The sequence below is a fragment of the Cuculus canorus genome, chromosome 7, assembly GCF_017976375.1.
Source record: "Cuculus canorus isolate bCucCan1 chromosome 7, bCucCan1.pri, whole genome shotgun sequence".
NCBI classification, from domain to species: domain Eukaryota; kingdom Metazoa; phylum Chordata; class Aves; order Cuculiformes; family Cuculidae; genus Cuculus; species Cuculus canorus.
Window position 1 is genome coordinate 9,241,754 of NC_071407.1, and position 18,270 is coordinate 9,260,023.

The 18,270-nt window shown below is 48.4% G+C and overlaps 2 protein-coding genes across 2 annotated transcripts in view; one reads left to right on the plus strand and one right to left on the minus strand.

The window, feature by feature from the left end:
* Positions 1-1,456: 1,456 nt before the first annotated feature.
* Positions 1,457-5,687, minus strand: ADO (2-aminoethanethiol dioxygenase). Its single transcript, XM_054072029.1, has one exon. It carries the CDS (start codon positions 5,658-5,660, stop codon positions 5,016-5,018), a length of 645 nt encoding a protein of 214 aa, XP_053928004.1. The 5' UTR covers positions 5,661-5,687; the 3' UTR covers positions 1,457-5,015.
* Positions 5,688-12,990: 7,303 nt separating this feature from the next.
* Positions 12,991-18,270, plus strand: part of RTKN2 (rhotekin 2) — a 202,326-nt gene continuing 197,046 nt past the window's right edge. Inside the window, exon 1 of the mRNA XM_054070960.1 lies at positions 12,991-13,516. The gene's annotated coding sequence lies outside the window, so the exon portion shown is untranslated. The remainder of the gene's footprint in view (positions 13,517-18,270) is intronic.

The following is an 18,270-nucleotide window of genomic DNA, read 5'->3' on the forward strand; positions in this document are numbered from 1 at the left end:
CTGCATGTGGGGGTGCCTTACCGATCCGCGACAGCGGCCGCACCGGAGAGTTGTCCCTCCCTGGTTTTAGTCTGGCTGTACATTTCTGCCTATTAATATTGGGGGGGGGGGGGGGTGTCTCTCGTTTTGTTTTGTTTGTTTTTAGAGACTATATTTTTGTACGCACTGGTTTGGGGGTTTGTTTTGTTTTTTGTTTTTTGGTTTTTTTTTTTTGTGACTTAAAAGTGTTCCGTTTGTAGTGGGACTCGGGACGGGATGTAAATACTCTGGCTGGAACCCACGCCCGTTGTCGGCCGCAGCCGGTAACACGAATAATGCACAACCACTAACGGGAGCTGGAAGGAAAGGGCGCTTCTTTCTGGCCGCTCTGTAAATAGAACTTTTCGACAGTAGGGTCGGTGCTTACAACGTTTATAAAAGACGACAAATAAATCTCTTAATTATGCTAAATTGACACCTTTATTTCCCTAGGTTCCCCGGCCCGGCCGGCGGTGCCTCCCGCCCATCCCCGGGGCTGCGGGGCTCCGCGCACCGCCCCGCACCGGGGGTTTCCCGGGGGCAGAGCCGGGCTGACACCACCCGGGGAGCGGGGTGGGTTTTTTTGACTCACGCTCTGTTTTGTTCCGCGGTTGCGATCCGCTCGGGGGGCGGCTCAGCGCGGCCGCCTCGCCTGGGAGGTTTTAAACCTGGTTTTGTTATTGCTCTGTAAGGTGCTGCCCCGGCCCGGCTCTGCCGTCCCTGCGGGGCCGTAGCGAGCTCGCAGCGATGCCCGCAGCGCCCGGGATGTGGGGCAAAGCCCCTGCCCAGCCGCCCCCTGCCTGTCCCGGGGGCAGCGCCTGCTCCATCCCAAACCCCGCTCCCCCTCTCCCGGCGCTGGCTCCTGGGGCAGCTGCTCCTCGCTTGGGAAAAGCGCTCGGTGAGTAACCGATGTGCCCGGGTGTGAACGGGGCGTGGAGCGGGCTTGCGAAGCTGGGCACGCACCGGGCTGTGCGGGGTGGAGAAGCCATGGAGCTCCAGAGCCACCGCACTCGCCACCCCGCCGGCACAAGGAAGCCTTCTCCTGTGGCTCGCAGCTTTGCCACCTGTCCCGTGTGCTGTGGCCCGCAAAGAGACCAGGTCCTGCATCTGGATGGATGTTCCACGGGAGCGCGATCCCACGGGAGCTGCTGCCTCCTCGGTCGGCATCGCTGGCTGCAGGACAGAGAAGTGGACAGGGATCCGGTGCTCTCATCGTTCTGGACTCCTGGAAGTACTGCCACGGCCTTGGAAAACCACAGCTCGGCTGCAGCCAGAGCAAATTGGGATCGCAGCTACCCAGGCACACAATCCGAGGCTCCGCTGGCTCTCTCCAAACTACTGTTTGCAGCCGCGCCACAAGATTAAAACCCCAGTCAAAGGCAAAACAAGATAAACAACCCAGAAACTGTAAAATAACTGAGTTAAGGAAACCACCAAAGGCCGCATACAGCTACAAGAAAACCTTACGTTGTGTAATAGTATCAGAGGTCTTAAACCCGTGCCTTTGCCTTACAGTAACAGCCAGCTTCAAAAGTGGTGATACCCCACGTGCCTGGATGCGTCTGCAGGGCGCAGGGGGAAGATTTGGGCTGAGAACCCAGGGTTAAGCGTCGCTCGCACCGTTCGGCCTGTTACACAAAAGAAACTTGTGCTCCGTATCAGACCTGGTTCAGGACTGCCGTAATTGTGAAGGAAAAGAGTGTGGTCAGTGGTGAGATATCCTGTATTTATTCTATAACTCAGCAATAACAGTAATTTTGCTGTTGTGGAAACACAATAACCAGACTGCAGAGAGAAGGAATGGCATTACAGACTTAAACCTTCTGCTTACAGATATCCAGAACATATGAAGTAAGTTTCAATTACTGAGAAAGCAAGAAGTTACACAGAGGCTTTCCTTTAATGCATCTCAGATTGTTTTTGCTGTTTTTCCGAGCTTTAATGCTTTGATGCTAACACCTTTATTAAAAAAAAAAAAAAAAAAGGAAAAGGTTCTGTCACAATTGTTAACAGCACTGTGTAGTGTAAGGGACCATGCGGTGCCCCATGGAAAGACGCATTAAAGTCCTGTCCCATTAAACATATCAACAAGTTTTTATACATGGATGAAAAGAAATCAAAACCAAGCAGAAAGACCTAAGGGGATGATGGAGCAGATGAGATAAAAAATGCTCTGTTGCAGTTTGTTTTTCCAGTACAGCTGTTTGCGTGCGCCAGCCTATCTTCTTTGTGGACTTCTTAAAAAGGGATGATGGTCTTCATCAGAGAAAGAGTTAGGAACAGGCTGTAACACAGGGAACCATTGCGTTACAGTTAATGACTGCGTTCGATACAGAATTGTTGCACATTAACTAACACTAAGCTGCAGGGGAATTCCAGGAAATACAGGTAAGCCAGCTGCAGAAATATCAAACACTTAAAAGTGCTGTAAGAATAAATGGAAATCGCTTGAGATAACTTCCAGCAATTTTTCCTTGCAAAAGAATTTATCTGTGTGTGTGTAACACCATGTTTTACGTGCGTTGTTTTACAGGCCAAAAGAAAAAAAAAAAAGCAATGCCATATCAGAATAATTTAAAAATTTACACGTAAAAGCCACTGTACAGGAAAAACAACCCTGCTTTTATAAACATACAAAGAAAAATTAAAGCCAGTGGTGGAATGATATCTGGCGCGGGTCGGTGCATCACTTAGGAGGCTGGTAAGTCATGTTTTCTCACTCAAATCTCCACATCGTGATGAAGGGGGCCAAGGCATGTGGTACAAAGCGTGTGTTAGGATGAACAGGCACAAGACCAGTCCTTGCAGTACAGACAGAGCATTTCACCTGTAGAAAAAGTTTCTCTCTTGTTAGAAAGATCGCATCCCCCGCCACGGACAAACTGCATCTCCATACTGCTTCCATCATAGCAAAGCGAAATTCACGGTGTCTCTTCTATGCTACGTTTATTTAAAAGCCTTATGAAAAAGTAGTCTTTATAAATAGTATAAAGAGGGAAACCGCAAGGCTTGAAAAGCCCTAAGTGTTCACTTGTCTGTATAAAAACACAGACCACACTTTAAAGAGAAGATATCAGGTCGAATCTTATCTGTACCTAAGGTATGCATGCCGCTATATATATAGAGTTTGCAAATCCATTACGTTTCTAGAATAGCTTCCATGACACAGCAGTAGATAGTTGTTTTTTCTCTTATGATGCCTGCAGTTTCTGCCATCCTCTGCCACTGCTGCATGAGAGGTTCTGAGCGAGGTTAATTAGCGGCTGTCTCCTTCTCTGAGCTGAAGGAAATAAGCATAGACATACGCTGTAGTTCTCATCGAGATCTTGCATGCAATGCTTTAAAGAACTGTTAGAATGTAATACCGAACCTGACAGCATCCAGAGTGGGAATTCCCTTAACTCCAGCCCTGGGAATCAATGGCATTTAATGGAGGAGCATGTCCTGGCTCAGGAGTTGTTGTGGGTTGGTCTTTCACTAGCAGGGTAGAGCTGTTGTTGAGAGACGGAGCAAGACCTCCAGACCCCATGCAGCCCAGGCTGGGTGAGCACACTCCTCTTGTCCACGAGCTGCTCCGGGGAAAGTCAGGGCACCCCACAACAATTCTTATTGCTCTTACTCTCTCTGCTGGAGCCCAATCACCCCCCAGCCCGGCCCTAACTATTTACACAGGATGCTGGATTATTTTTACCCAGTCGTTTAGACAAGAAGTTTAACAGTGCTGTCGCTCTGCATCAGCCCAAAGGAAACACGCACGCTCTGGCGCTTCACTGCCCCCAAACTCCTAAAGCCCTGTGGAAGGGGAGAGTCTGCGACTCGCAGCGCTGCCGAGGGGCCCAGCCAGCACCCACTGCCCCGGCATGGACAGCGGGCACAGTGCAGCCGTGGGGCTGGGTCCATGTCTGTGGGGCTGTATCGGGATCTGTGTCCCTGGGGCAGTCCCAGGGCTGGGGTCTGTGTCTGCAGAGCGGTCCCAGGGCTTGGTGTGTGTCTGTGGGGTGGGACCAGGGCTGAGTCCATGCTGGTGTCTGTCTCTGTGGGGCAATCCCAGGCCTGGGTTGGTGTCGGTGTCCATGAGGCGGTCCCAGGGTGGGGTCTGTGTCCGTGGGACAGTCTCAGGGCTGGGTCCAGATCCGTGTCTGTAGGGCAGCACTGGGGCTGCATCCTTGGGGCGGTTTCTTCTCGTGTCCGTGGGGCTGGGTTCGTGGCTGTGGGGCGGTCTCGTCTCGTGTTCGTGTCCATGGGGCAGTCACGGGGCTGGCTCTGTATCCGTGTCCGTGGGGCAGTCCCAGGGCTGGGTTTGTGTCCGTAGGGAGGTCCCTTCTCGTGTCCATGTCCATGGGCCCGTGTCCATGGAGCGGTCCTGTGTCCGTGTCTGTGTGTCCATGGGTCAGTCCCAGGGTCTGTGGGTCAGTCCTGGCTCTGTGTTCGTGTGTCAGTCTTGGGTCTGTGTTTGTGTGTCCATGTTATCAGTCCTGGGTCCGTGTCTGTGGGGCAGTCCCAAGGTCTGTGGGCCAGTCCTGGCTCTGTGTCCATGTGTCCAGGTATCAGTCCTGGGCCTGTGTCTGTGTGTCCGTGTATCAGACCTGAGTCTGTGTCTGTGTGTCCATGGGGCAGTCCTGGGTCTGTGTCTGTGTCCCCGCGGGTCAGTCCTGGGTCCGTGTCTGTGTGTCCATGGGGCAGTCCCAGGGTCTGTGGGGCAGTCCTGGCTCCGTTTCCATGTGTCCGTAGGTCAGTCCTGGGTCTGTGTCTGTATCCGTAGGTCAGTCCCAGGGTCTGTGGGTCAGTCCTGGCTCTGTGTCCATGTGTCCGTGTGTCTGTGTCCGTGGGGCAGTCCCGGGTCCATGTGAGTCCATGTCCGTGGGGCGGTCCTGCGTCCGTGCGTCCCTGTGTCCGTGGATCGGCCCCGGTCCCGGGTCGGTGTCCGTGTGTCGGTCCCAGGGCTGGGTCCGTGTGTCCGCGGGGCGGTCCCGGGGCCGCGTCCTGTCCCGCGTCCCTCAGAGGCAGACGCGGGGCCCGGGGTAGGGCTCTCCCCCGCACCAGAAGTCGGCGGCCTGCGGGGTCTCGGCCAGCCACACCTCGGCGGGCAGCGCGGGCGGCTCGGCGCCCGGCGCCTCCAGCAGGCGGTAGTAGTGGCAGTCCCGGCCGCGCTGGGGGTCGTAGGGCGGCGCCAGGATGTCGAGGAAGGCGGCGGGCCCGTCCACGGCGTCGATCTGGTGCAGGTTGTCGGTGTTGGGGGCGAGCAGGCAGGGCGGCGAGGCGGGCGTGTACAGCTGCCGCGAGCGGAACAGCGCGCGGCGGCGCGGCCCCGCGGCGGGCGGCAGCGCGTCCATGCAGGCGATGCGCAGCGTCCCGTACAGCACCTTCAGCATCCCGTTCATGCCCGGGTGGTCGTGCAGCGGGATGCAGGCGCCGCCGCGCAGCAGGAACACGCCCATGCTGAAGCTCTCGGTCTCGCAGATGTGCATGTAGCTGACGGGCGCGGCCGCCGCCGGCCCCCGCGGCGCCAGGCGCAGGTCCTCGGCGCGCACCTCGTCCAGCAGCTGCTGCAGCCGGTGCAGGTTCTCCGCGAACGCCGGGCCCGCCGGGCTGCGGAAGGTGATGCGCGCCTGCCGCGCCACCCGCTGGATCGCGGAGGCCATGTTGTCCCGGGGCAGCGCCCCGCCGCGCTTCCGCCGCCCCGCCCGCCGCGCACGCGCCGCCGCGGGAACGGGGTGGGCAGAGCGGCCGCCGCCGCCGCGCGGCCCGGGAGGAGGGGAGGTCGCGGGACGGGGGTCCCGAGCCCCGAGGTCTGCAGCCTGCACGGCCGGGGCAGCGGGGAGGTCCCGAGCAGCGCGTCCCGCATCGGGGTCTGCCCCGCGCTCCGGGGGGGCCGTGGGGCCGCAGCCGAAGGGTCCCGCGCCGGGGTCTGCGCCCGCACGGCCAGGGAGACGGGGAGGAACCGAGCTGGGGGTCCCGCACCGGGGGGGGTCCCAAACCGGGGTCTGCATCCGTAGGGCTGGGGGTCCCGGACATCGGTCTGCGGGCGCCCTGCACGCCGGCACGGGGGTCCTGACTTTGCGGTCTGCACCCGTCCGGCCGGGACAGGGCGGTCCCGAGCTGGAGGTCCCGCACGGGGGAGTCCTGAGGCGGGAGAGGCGAGCGGGGTCTGTAGCTGCCCTGCCCGCCAGGACAGGGGTCCCGAGCCGGGGTCTGCACCCGTCCGGCCGGGACAGGGAGGTCCGGAGCCGGGGGTCGCGCACCGGGGTCTGCTCCTGCACGACCAGAGAGACGGGAGGTCCCGCACCGGGGGTCCCGCACGGGGGTCTGCAGCCGTACGGCCGGGGAGACCGAGCCGAGGTCTGCTCTCGCACGGCTGGAACGGGGAGGTCCCGAGCCGGGGGTCCGAGCGGGGTCTGCACGCCCCCTGCCCGCTGGGACGGCGGGTCCCGCACGGGGGTGCCGCCCCGCACGCCGGAGCAGGAGGAGGAGGAGGCGCGGGGCGGCTCTGCAGGGCTCACCCCGAGCGCGGGTCTCGTGTCCTGGACATCCAGCGCGTGCCCGAGCGGTTTGTTATTAATCACTGATTGCGTGCTCCAGCCAAGCCCTTTTGCCAAATTCACCAGATTTCAACTTATTTTCTCTCCCCGCTGTCCCAGCGAGCGTCCCGCTGTACGGCACATGCCATCCTTGGTGTGTCTCTTTATTGTCACTTTGGAGCATGATTGTGTCTGAATTCATTAACCGCAGATGAACATCGAACGCGCACATGGAGATCCAGACGCCGGTCCTCAGAGAATCCACGTGTGACAGAAAGGATGGATAATCTCTTGGCTCTGTTCTGCGTGTGGTGGTTTTAGGCTCATGTGCAGTGTTTATTCTGCCAGGGCGTGATGCGCAACGTTTGATTTCATTTATGTATCTGTAGCTACGATCCTATTGCCTTCTTTCTAATACACGACTGCGTAGCAGGTTATGCATAGAAGGTGTGGTGGATTTGAAGTCAGAAATTAGCCTGCTAGCACTGGGATTCGTTAAACGAAGTTAGGCTCGCGTCATAAAAATATACAGGCTTGTACCGCCTTGAGTTTATTTATATAGGCAAGTGTTCAGGACCAAAGTTCCAGGGCAGGTATGGGCCCGGCTGGTTGGGATGCTGAAAAACAGCGAAGTGATAATGCTCAGTCAAATAGGGTTCAATCAAGTTAAACAATTTCATTTAAAACCAAGGTGAAGCCATGTGTTTTCATTAAAGGCAAACTCTAGCCTTAAGATGTGCATTAGAACTTAAGTAAGATATACGTGGCCTTACAGGACTCTACATTATACATGAATCAGACATGCTGTATGTGAATCAGGAGTATAGATGTGGGCATGTGATGGCCCCAGCAGAGGATGAAACAGTGATACTGTAAACAAAGATTGGTGACTTGAATTTCTCTTCCCAGACCTATTCCTCTCCTTCTACAAATAAGTTTGGTGCACAGAATGCAAATTTAGGTCATGGCATTATCCCCTCCTCTTTGTAGAGGATGCTAATTTGAGCTGCTGCTTTCGAGTTCCACCTGAACCTACAACGTGTTGCAATCTGCAGCTGTTTCATATTCACACACCCATGTTTAAGTAATTTCCCTTTCCAGTGCCAGTGTTGGGAGCAGGGGGTGAAGATCAGGTGAGTGCTTTTATACCTGGCAGGAACAGGCCTGCCTTGCAGGATGCTTAGGATGAGGGGGCAGGTGTTTTGAGTTGAGAGGAGCCTTTCTATGTTGGCATGAACACCTGAGGATATCAGAAGTCTCATTGCTGCTGTGTCGATTAGCAACTGGCATTTTGTCAGAAGCCAAGGGATTTTGAAGGCTCCATGTCCAATGTGCTCTTCTGTTCCATCCCCTTCTGCAGGGACAGTCAATTCAGTTATGGAGGCACGGACTAGAATTTTTGGCAGTTGTCATTATCGGTGATGATGATAAATTATATCTCTATATTGGCTTAAGTTATCCATGTCCTGCCTCAGCAATTACGTTTTATCCTTGCAAGTGATTGCTGGAATGCTCACTTTGGAACATGCCGGTTGTTTTTCTATGCAGCACAAAAATAAGCTGTTTTATGGAAACGGAAATTCTTGGTATTGGTAGGACATTGTGCGCTGGGAGTAACATGCAGTTGTAAGAAAGACCAGCAGGGAAAACAAGGATCCTGAGTTCCGATCTCAGCGTGATCTTGACTCGCTGGGTGATATTCGGTGAGTTACTTGGCTGTTTTAGTGCTTATCACTCTGTAAACCATGAATCACACGTCCTTGTGTAGAAGGATGTTTATTAATATTTTAAGAACATCTTTATGTGAACGTTCCCAGTGCCACGTTATGTCAGTGATAAGGTTTGTATATTGCATAATCGCTCACGTTATGATCCTCAGTGTTTTTAGCTACTGTATAGATTTCGATTTCTAACAGATACAGATGGATATATGTCCTTGGCAGTTAACATTGCAGTTAGATGCTATATCACACCCACATTTTTCAGTACAGTAATATTAAAAGAATAAAACAAACTAAACCCAAACCTCTAAAGCGAGCTGTCCGTCCAGCTGACAATTAAATCAGCATGTTTTTTCTTCTGGAAGGCCATATTCTTAGCTGGCCTCTACCATCTTGAATGCACATGAAGAAAAATAAAGCCACGGTGTAGTTGCTTGGCCGGCCTTTGAGGCTGCTGTGTGTTGGTGATGAAATGACCAAAGTTCAGCCCAGTGGTTTTATGATACAACTAGCGTGAGCAAGGTCAGGTTCAGGTTACGGTTTTGGTCTCCTGCTGCGTTTGTTTTTTCCCCCACACATAGAAAGAAAATGTGTTGAGAAGTGTTACAGTGATTTTCTTCTGCCCACCCCTGCTAGGGCTGGGCGGCTCACCTTTCTACCGGATTCTCCTGTCGGATTGACAGTTTTTCAGCTTCTCGCTTCTCTGTTGCTGTTACCTATTACAATTCCACGCAAGTTTGTGAACTATCCCTTGCTCGTTTTCACTTTCTTCTATGGGTTGTTTCCCAGATCCTCTTAATTTGATTCGAGAAGTTAGAATTACTTGTAGCCATCAGGTAGAACAACAGTCTTGAATGGACAAAAATGACAGCCGCTTGCTTAGAAGGTCAGTTTTTTGCAGTAATTAAAGGTCATGTCACGATGCTGGAGTGTGCTGCCAGGTGTGGAACTTGAACGGTACAGAAACCATCCTCTGTTACAGCACTGCCAGCGGCTGCAGATGTGTGTTTACATAGAACAAAAAGTAAGAAGGTCTGTCAAAAAGTAACTTTTTCACACCGTTCCTGCCATCCATTCTGCAAAGGTGGTTGTTTTGTTTTGTTTTTTAATAGTTACCACCAGTCAAGGAGACAGATATGAATGCTGGCCAAACATGATTCAGATGAGAACAAGACTAAAAGAATACCAGCAACATGTCTGCAATATTTGCTGGCTCTCCAGTAACAGCTTATGTGAAGGAAAGATGGTTATCTATTATTCATCAGAGAATTTGTGTATCAGTAGATACACAGAAAATTGCTAGATATAACTGTACTGAAATCAAAAGGGGAATTAGGTTTATATGTACACCAAATTTCAAGCGGATCTGTCTAACATTAAGGCTCCCAGTCACCTTTACCACTTCTTTACTGACACACACCCTGTATTTCATTAACCACGTAATTCACCTCTGGCTGTACTCTTAATTTGTTGTAGCCTCTCAGTGAAAGGCACTATTTCTATATAAAGCACATCATTAATGAATTTTATTGACAGTTTGCTACCGAACAGCCTAGAGCAGGAGTTGGAGTGACTCAGAGTAGAAAAGACTCTGCAGCATGCAACTCCCTCTGCATGAATTTGCAGAGATAATGAGCTTCATTCTGGTCTCAGCTTAGCTCCACTGATTTCATGCTTTCCACTGGTACAAATCGGATCTGTGATGGTGTCTCTGATGCGGCCAGGGTTAGACTGTGGCGCGATGGGGGCTGTGCGTTAGTCATTCCCTGTGAACTCTCTGACTGCCGAGGACTGATCCTGGGTGTGAGGAAGAAGATGTTTACCAGCGTGGTTAGAAACTACGCTCCCTTCTCAGCCCATGGTTTGCAGCAAGGCATCTCTGGCTAGAGCCGCTTGGCTGGTGTCGCTCAGCCACGGCAGCCGCAGAAGGAACCACGTGGTACTTTCACCAGTTGTGTGCGGTGGTGACAAAAAATATAGAGAGGGAGAAATCCCCTAGTGGTTGTGGAAAGAGTTATTACTTGACTTTTCTAAGTTTTTCATGTATTTTTAGTGTTTTCTAAAGTTAATCCGATTATGTAATCTGGGAAAATGTGACGTGTATATCTAAAGCTTAAAAATATATGCAAGAATATTGTTGAAGTGTCCAGAATCCTGAATACTCAGATGTGGGCAGGAAGGTAAACTATAAAAAAAAAAAACCAACAAAACTTTAGTAATTACTGAGATGAAAGAAACCCACAGCTCAATTTGCAAGTGTAATTCTGAGTCCACAAAAAGCTGTATTATCACTCTTTCTTATTACTGGCATGACTTTGAAAATAAAAGGTCAACAGGAATATGTGTGGATACTATATTATGAAATAATTTGATGTTTGATATTTTGCATAAGGGCATTCAAAAGCAGCACAATGTGTAGAAGTCATTAATCATTTTATTGGTATAAGTTACTGTGAACTTAAAAGCTGACACTACCTGTTGGGAAAGTTGAAATCTGTTTCCAGGGATGGTTGGTATAGAATGGAAGTCCTCGGCTTTATTAGCATGCAGGATTTGTCTTCTCCCTGGAAGATCCTGGCTAGCGGTGAAGTGAGCACCCAGGGTCCGTCCTGCAGCTGCGCTTCTTGGGCTCAGAATGTGGCCGTCTCCACCATTTTTGAAACCACTTCTTTTGAATTCTGTCGCCACCAGTGGCTGCCAGACCCACAAGGCCCCTCTGGCCTCTGTTATATCATTGCCAAACTCCACTTTTTTTTTTTTTTTCTCTCTGTAACTTTTTCAGAGAATCCCGAGGGTCCCGTTTAGTTGCTCAGTGGGAGAACGCTTGCAAGGTCATCTCTGTTTGGAACCAACTCCCTTGGCCTTCAGCCCTTCCCTCTGCAGCTGGTTTTCAAATGGCAAGAGAAGGTTTTGTTGATGCGACCCAGGGGAAAGGACCACTCAGCGTATGAAGGCTCTGCGGAGTCCACGTTGTCAGGCAGTGATGAGAAAAGCTCCCTTACAGGAAAAGCCGTACATTTCTCTCTTGGTGCATGTCTGTTCTCCCATTATCACCGACTTCAGTGCCGTGTTTGCTTTTGCCTGCTCAGAGATAGGCGTGGTGTACGAGCACTTTTGTACTAGGGTGGGGTTTGATCCTGCTCTGTTGGAGCCCAAGAGTCAGTCTCTCTTTTCAGCAAGAGAGAGAACCTTTTCCATATCTCAATATTTTGGGATCAAACTTATCCCAGTGGAGATCTCCAGGTCATTGAGGAAGACTCCCAAATATTACCAAGGGATAAAGGGAAATTAGTTCAGATATTTTAGATTTTACTTATATATTTCACAGCATGATCGCAAAAATGTGGCAGATTTTTCTTGGAAGATTAGATCTATACAGTGTTATCAATAGTGCTAACTTTTAGAAGGAAAGAGTAAGTGATTAATTTCTAAGGAATAGCCAAGGAACATTTTTCTATTTTAAATAACTAATAGATATGTTTTTTTTTCATGGAAAGACAGTGTTCAGAAGTAAAAGAGTTGAATGGTAAAATTTAGTTGGCAGGGTATTTAGTGGGACAGGGATATTTCTTTCAGTGTTTTCAGGTGGTTTCAATGTTTAGGTTAATTGGTAAATCCAGTAAAATTATCTTTGTCCCATGGGTAAATAGTCGATACTAAACTCGAGGCCTCCAGGAGGAGGAAGAAAGTTTTATGCAAGTGTTTGAACAAGGGAGGTTGACTGCTGGAAGCAGAAGAAAAAGGCCAAGACCCGAGGGATGGTTAGAGCTGCCCACGCAGCGCTATTTGTCTCTTGGAGTTGTGATTATCAAAACCAATTTGACTATTTCCAAGGCAAAAGTATTAAAATAGAAGAACATCAATTAGAAAGTGTCGGCAGTTAATTAGTAGGGGGAAATGTTGAGGAAAAAGAGAAGGAAGGAAGAGATGCCAGCGTGCGTGAAATTTTGGTGAAAGAAGTTGGAGGGGATGTTCCAAAGAAGCAGCATGCAGAGATGAGTTGGTATTTGGACATACGTGGAATGAGGTAAGGGGGGAACAAGGCAGTTTGGTTCAAGGACATAGAGTTGCAGGATGAACAGCCTTTAAAGGGAACATACAAAGGCATTTGGAAAAATCGGTGCTATGGCTAGGCTCGGTTTTGAAGTGGGGGTTGAAATGCTATACAAATTTTAGTTTCTTGAAAAGTGAAGAAAGTAATTTTAATGGTGTGTTTGAGGACAAAGTGAGAAGTCGCAAGTTTGTAAATGACAGATGCTTACCAGAGCTATAAACGTGACCTTTGCTGGTTCTGCTTTAGTGCCGAGAGTATTTATGTGAGCACACGTGCTTTTTCAATCTGAGCGGTACACTGGGCAGAGAGATACCACATCTGCGCTGTGCTGCACTGCGCAAGGGTAGATCTCCAGATGATTGAGGAAACCCCCCAAATATTACCAAGGGATAAAGGGAAATTAGTTCAGATATTTAGTATCTAGATTTTACTTTTACATTTCACAGCATGATCGCAAAAACGTGACAGATTTTTCTTGGAAGATTAGGATGCATTCCAGCAGAAACTGATGCAGAGACTCAGCTTTTTTCTTAAAAAAATAGCTTCCACTATTCCCCATAGCTGAGTATTTAGAGCTTGCAGGATCAGGGCTTACCAAGCCACACATCCTTCTTACTGTTATAAGATTTTTTTTTTTTCTTTTTCAGGAAAACAAAACTCTTCATGACTGGAAATTGAACTTAGGGGGATCTAGCATGTGATTACTTTTTTTAGTCAGGATTTTCTTCGTAGCTGAATTGGATTTAGTTTTTTTATTTTTTTTCTCCCTAACCAGATGGTAAGTGATTCAGTACTTTTAGCAGTAGAAAAATGGTTTGTTTTCTTTCCTCGGGAGCTGGTGTGAATGCACTTTTCTTTATCTATTTACATATTATGTAAACACTCTTTACCAGCATTTATGTAGGTAGATTAGAGTCCTGATCCTGCAGGGAGCTGTGTATAGGCAAGGCCTTGCACATAGAAAGACTTGACATTGCTTACAGAGAACTGTTCACATGGAACTCACGGCGGGATTGTTAACTTTATTTGTATTTTTATATATGCACTCTAATTTATGACACTGTACTAGGAAGCCGACAGAACTGTAAGTCCACAGAACAGTTGAGTAACTTTGCATGCTTTACCTTTTTTTTTTTCACCTGACGAAGTCTCTGGAGCTGCCCTTGGTCTCTTGTGCTGTCTCCTTGTGAAAGGCTGCAATCCCGGTGAGTTTTGAGTTGAAGCTAAAAGCTTTATCCTAATTGTAGAGCTTTGGGTGACTTCTTCCTGATGAGTAAGGGGAGTGAAAGCTTCATTCATGTGACCCTTTGGACTTGTACTGATGCAGCTAGGGGGACATTGGAACTATGAGAAATATTTGGGAGAGTATTAAAAAAACCTCTCTTTCACACGTGTACCTTATTTCTCAAAGTTATCTGCACCTGTGCTTGTTTGTGTATATAATGTTAAACATGAATGCTAAATTCAGTGCCGTTCCTTGTTTTATGCTAAATAAAACATATGTAAACCATATATATGCCTTGTCAGCACATGGGTTTTTGAAGCAGAACAGAGGATCTGAAGCTAAGAATAGACTACATTACAGGGAAATAGTATGTTATAGTGTTCAGCCGCTGATTCCTGACACAAGAACGTACAAGTGAAGTTGGACAAGCAACCTGACAGTTGTCCTTGCCAAGCAGCTAAGAGCTATTTTTTAAATTTGATGTGCTTTTACCCTGGCTTTGTTTGAGAATCAAAACATTGAATGCATAAAGTCGTACTGCTGCTTCACTGAGATGATAGTACTGCATTTCAAAAATAGTGGCCGGTTTTCTCTGTTCACAAATCTGGCTGTACTCAGTTGGAATGCAGTTATCTGATTCACTTCTTACTTCTTGACTCTTCTACGCACGCTTCAGTTGAGTCACTGGGGGTGCCGCACAGAGGATCTGGCCCCTTGCCTTGTTTTCCAGGTTTACCAGAGAGCTAAAACCCAGTTCTTAGCATCTCCCACTTGAAAAATGTGACAATCTTCTGCTTCTATGAGCTCTAGTAAAAAAGACACACAAATTAGCATCAGAAACACTGTGCTGTGACATGTCAAGTTTTTCCCCTCGATTACATTTCTCAGTGGAAGGGTGGCAGAACAGGGCCCCTGAAACTAGCACTGTTTTTTTTTTGACATGGATCAGTAGTCAAGCTGGGATGATTCACTCTGCCTTGCATTTGTGTAATAAATTACTTTTCCCTTTGTGCCCGGGGAATTGTTTGGGGACATTTGCCTTGTGGGCTATGTGGCTGTTGATGTGATCATGCAAGGTGGCAGAAAAGTGCGTCTGCAGAGTGACACACAGTCCTGCGGGATGCTGCTGGAAGGGGGTGGCCAGTGAGTCTGTCGGGGGCCAGACTGCCTGCTGCGATGGGTGAGAGCTTGTTTGGCCATCACTCTCTGTGCTATGTACTGAGGGCTCTCCACTTCTGGACATACGTCAGCACAGTCACTAATAGTCACATTTTTCTATAACTGGGAATTGCTTTATTATGTTATTCCAGAAAGGAATAAAAGCATAAAGCAATGGTTGTGAACTTCTAAATGCTCTGTCTGTAGAAGAGCAGAACAGTAACTCCTAACCCAGCTGTTGTGGGCATGTAGGGACTGTGACTGTTGCTGTGCGTGCTCTTGCTCTGGTTGTAGCTGCTTCCAGACTGGCAGCGAAGTGCTTGCTTCCCAGCGCCACAGCTCCTGGTGTCTCCTGGATCCTGGCTGCCTGTGCCTCACCAGCCAGCTGTTGCCCTGGGAATGGTGCCGTGCCTGGGAGTGTAGCAGTGGCTGTGACATAGACAGCACATGAAGAGAGTCCAGAAGTTAAACCTGATGATAAGGCAGTCAGGGAGAATGAACAAAATCTGCCCTCAGTGCAGAGGGCTTGGAAAAAAACAGACTTGGAGACTGGTTATTTGTTACCTTCTCTGAACCCCAGGGAGTAAATACTGTGGAGAAAACGTGTCTCGAAGCTTTAAGGGCTAAGTAATTGCTGGAAGCTCTGGGTTGCTTAGGACATAAGCACACATTTATAAGCACTGGAAGTACTACAGCGAATTTCTTCTGGTTTCAGTTAATAACAGGGCACGTTGTGTACTGTTTGTTTGCTTGATTGGTTCGTTTTATTGTGTATAAATACACTATAGAAACATTTTTGCCTTTTATTCACTGTTACTCAGCTGGCGTACTTCTTGTAAATGAATTAAGGAGAAAAAGTAACCTGCTCTGGTCTGTCTGTGGCCGAGGTCCATTTAAAGTAAAGGCCTGCGAGTGATGCGGTGGAACCACAATGGAGTTAGAAGGACAGTGAGCAGGGGAGGCAGTGTGTGTAGAGGAACGGAAACCTCCAGGCCATGTGTGCCGCAGGCACAGCAACTCACTGGTGATCTGAGTTGTCTCAGTAAATAAAGGAGTTCTGCTTTCCCACGTGTGGTACGAAACTTAAGCTCCACTGATCCTAGTGGAAATGACGTGGTTTTGCACTGGGGCAAATGAAAGCAGGATCTGGCCAACTCTTAATAGCTTTTTGTATGTGGGGCTGAAATAAAGTGGCTGTGTATTCAATTAATTGTCCAAGCGTGATTCCAAAGTGACTTATAAAAGGCGAATTCAATATTTAATTGTTGAAAATACAAACTGTTTGGCACAAATCTCCTGGTTTGGCTGAGCTGTACTTGACCTGTGACAGGGAGAGCAAAGGTGATTTTAAGTCCTGGGATCCAAAGGGCCAGTCTGTAATGTAACTCAAGGCAGAGTCGCTGCATTGGCTGCTTCGTTACAGATGCTTATTTTGTGTACAAAACCAGTTGCTTCATTATCTTTTATTTCCATTATCTCATCTTAATCTTTATGTGTGAATCTGAGCTATTTTACTTCAAGGGGGTGGCGTATAACCAGAATTTAAAAAAAAAAGAGTTTGATAACAAGGAGTTTGTTGTTTTGATATAAAGATGTTCTGATGTAACCAAAATGATAAAATTGGTTAAATCTATGTGCAGAATCTGAAAACTTTGTGGGAAGCCTAATAAGTTGAAAATATAGTTTCTTATGCTCTGCGCCTTGCGTTTCTTGCAATATTTTGACCCATGGGTCAGGACAAGGATAGTTTAGCTCTTAGAATATAAAAGAGATGATACAAGCTATCACATTGCTGTAGTTTAACATGCTGTCACTCCTCAGCTGCGCTTCAGGAACCAGCTGAACGTCAGGAGCTCCGTTCTCATGCCCTGTGGAGAAATGATACTTCTTGGCTTAAGCCGTCTTCGTGTTAGATTCTTAAACTGTGGTAATCTTACCATCACTTATCAGCTGTCCTTATGCCTAGAAGTGTGGTCATCCCATTCCAGCTCTTGGAAGCAGAGAATGTTTTTCCTGAGACCAAGATTTAAGAATGCTTTTACCTTTCAAAGAGCCTCCAGAATTTAACAAAGTAAATTTTACTTATGTGAGTTTTTTTTTTTTTTTGTTATTTTTTTTCCCCTTCTATCTTGTAAAAGTGACAGTACAAGTGTGGATGATGTGGAAAGACAGCAAATTTCATTGGGACAAAAGTATGAGCCCAGAGCTGATGGAGTGCGTGTGAAAATACTTCCTGGCAAAAGTTATACTACTGGCTGAGAATCAGAAGCTGGCATCCAGCTGACATCACTGGAAGATGCACATACAAAGTGAAAGTAGCGTGTGGCCTTTAAGCTTCTGTTCCTGTGGTACGTGAGGTTTTATACTACACAGAAGAACCGAACCATTCACTTTTCCAGGTATCTGTGATCTATTCCAGTCTGGTCTGTCTGGGGTATGGCTCCATGACTTTAAGGAAGCAGCGGGTATGCACAACAAGAAGGCTCTTTGGACAGAAACATTGTAATGCAGGTCTCATTATGTGATGATACTTGATAATTTTTAAAGAAATGAGTACAATGATTGCTGCTCATCTAGATCATAGAAATAACTTAAGGGAATGTGTCCACTGAAATGAAATCTCCTAAAAATTGCTTGCTAATATGTTACTTATGCTTGTTTACACCAGAAGTAGTATCTTTTTCCCTAAGCCAAGCAGAAAATAACTTTTTCTTCCTATTTAAGTATATGAAGAGCTACTGTGAAAATTGGTTGGGTTACACTGATGTTAAGTAAGTGGAAAAATCAGGCCTAGTGCATTTTTGTGTGTTTGGCCAAAGGAAGAGGCATTTCCATCTTCTGATACCGATCGAGTTCCCCTACGATACTGTCTGACATGCAGAAACATTGGAATCATGTGAAGACTAGGATTTCTCTTGTGCCCTACCACACAGAAAAGTCATGCAGTCGCATTCCCCATCTGTATGTTTCTCCTCCCTCGTGCTATCCCTTTCGATGCCCGCGCTCTGGGACAGGAGCTGCCTGGTGTGCCTGAGCCTGTGGGCTCTGCTGGAACACGGAGAGCAGCTTTCCTTCCACTCTGCTGTGGGGTGTGACTGAGGGCTGTGTGGGAAGGCTGGCTGGTAGCTGGCTCGCTTTCCTAGGTAAACCCAATGAAGCAGATGGATTGCATGAGGAATCTTGCGTTGCTCTGGCTGGCACCGAATGTGGCTAGATACCTCGGAAATCCCGTTGCTGCTCAGCTCATCTGTAGCACCAGTCTCCAGGGAACTGAGCTTGCTAGATGGGAGGATACGAGTTGTGTTAAAAGGCAAGTTCTTGGGGGTTTAGGAGCCGTGGCAAAATAAATACAACTTGCCTACATTTTGCATGGCACAGGATTTGTTCTCACTTGCAGTTTACTTCTCCAGTGCTGTTTGAATGTGCCTCCATGCGCTCCTAAAGCTTTGATTTGGCAATGGCCTCTGGCATGCTGTGGGGCAGAAGATCCACATAGCAGCAGGTCCACAAGACTTCCCGCAAAGGGTTAAGGGAGTTTTGGAGAAACTGAGCCATTCAAAAATTCACCACTCTCTT

Coding starts and splice junctions, on each gene's coding strand:
- ADO (XM_054072029.1), bottom strand. CDS start 5,660: ATGGCCTCCGCGATCCAGCGGGTGGCGCGGCAGGCGCGCATCACCTTC.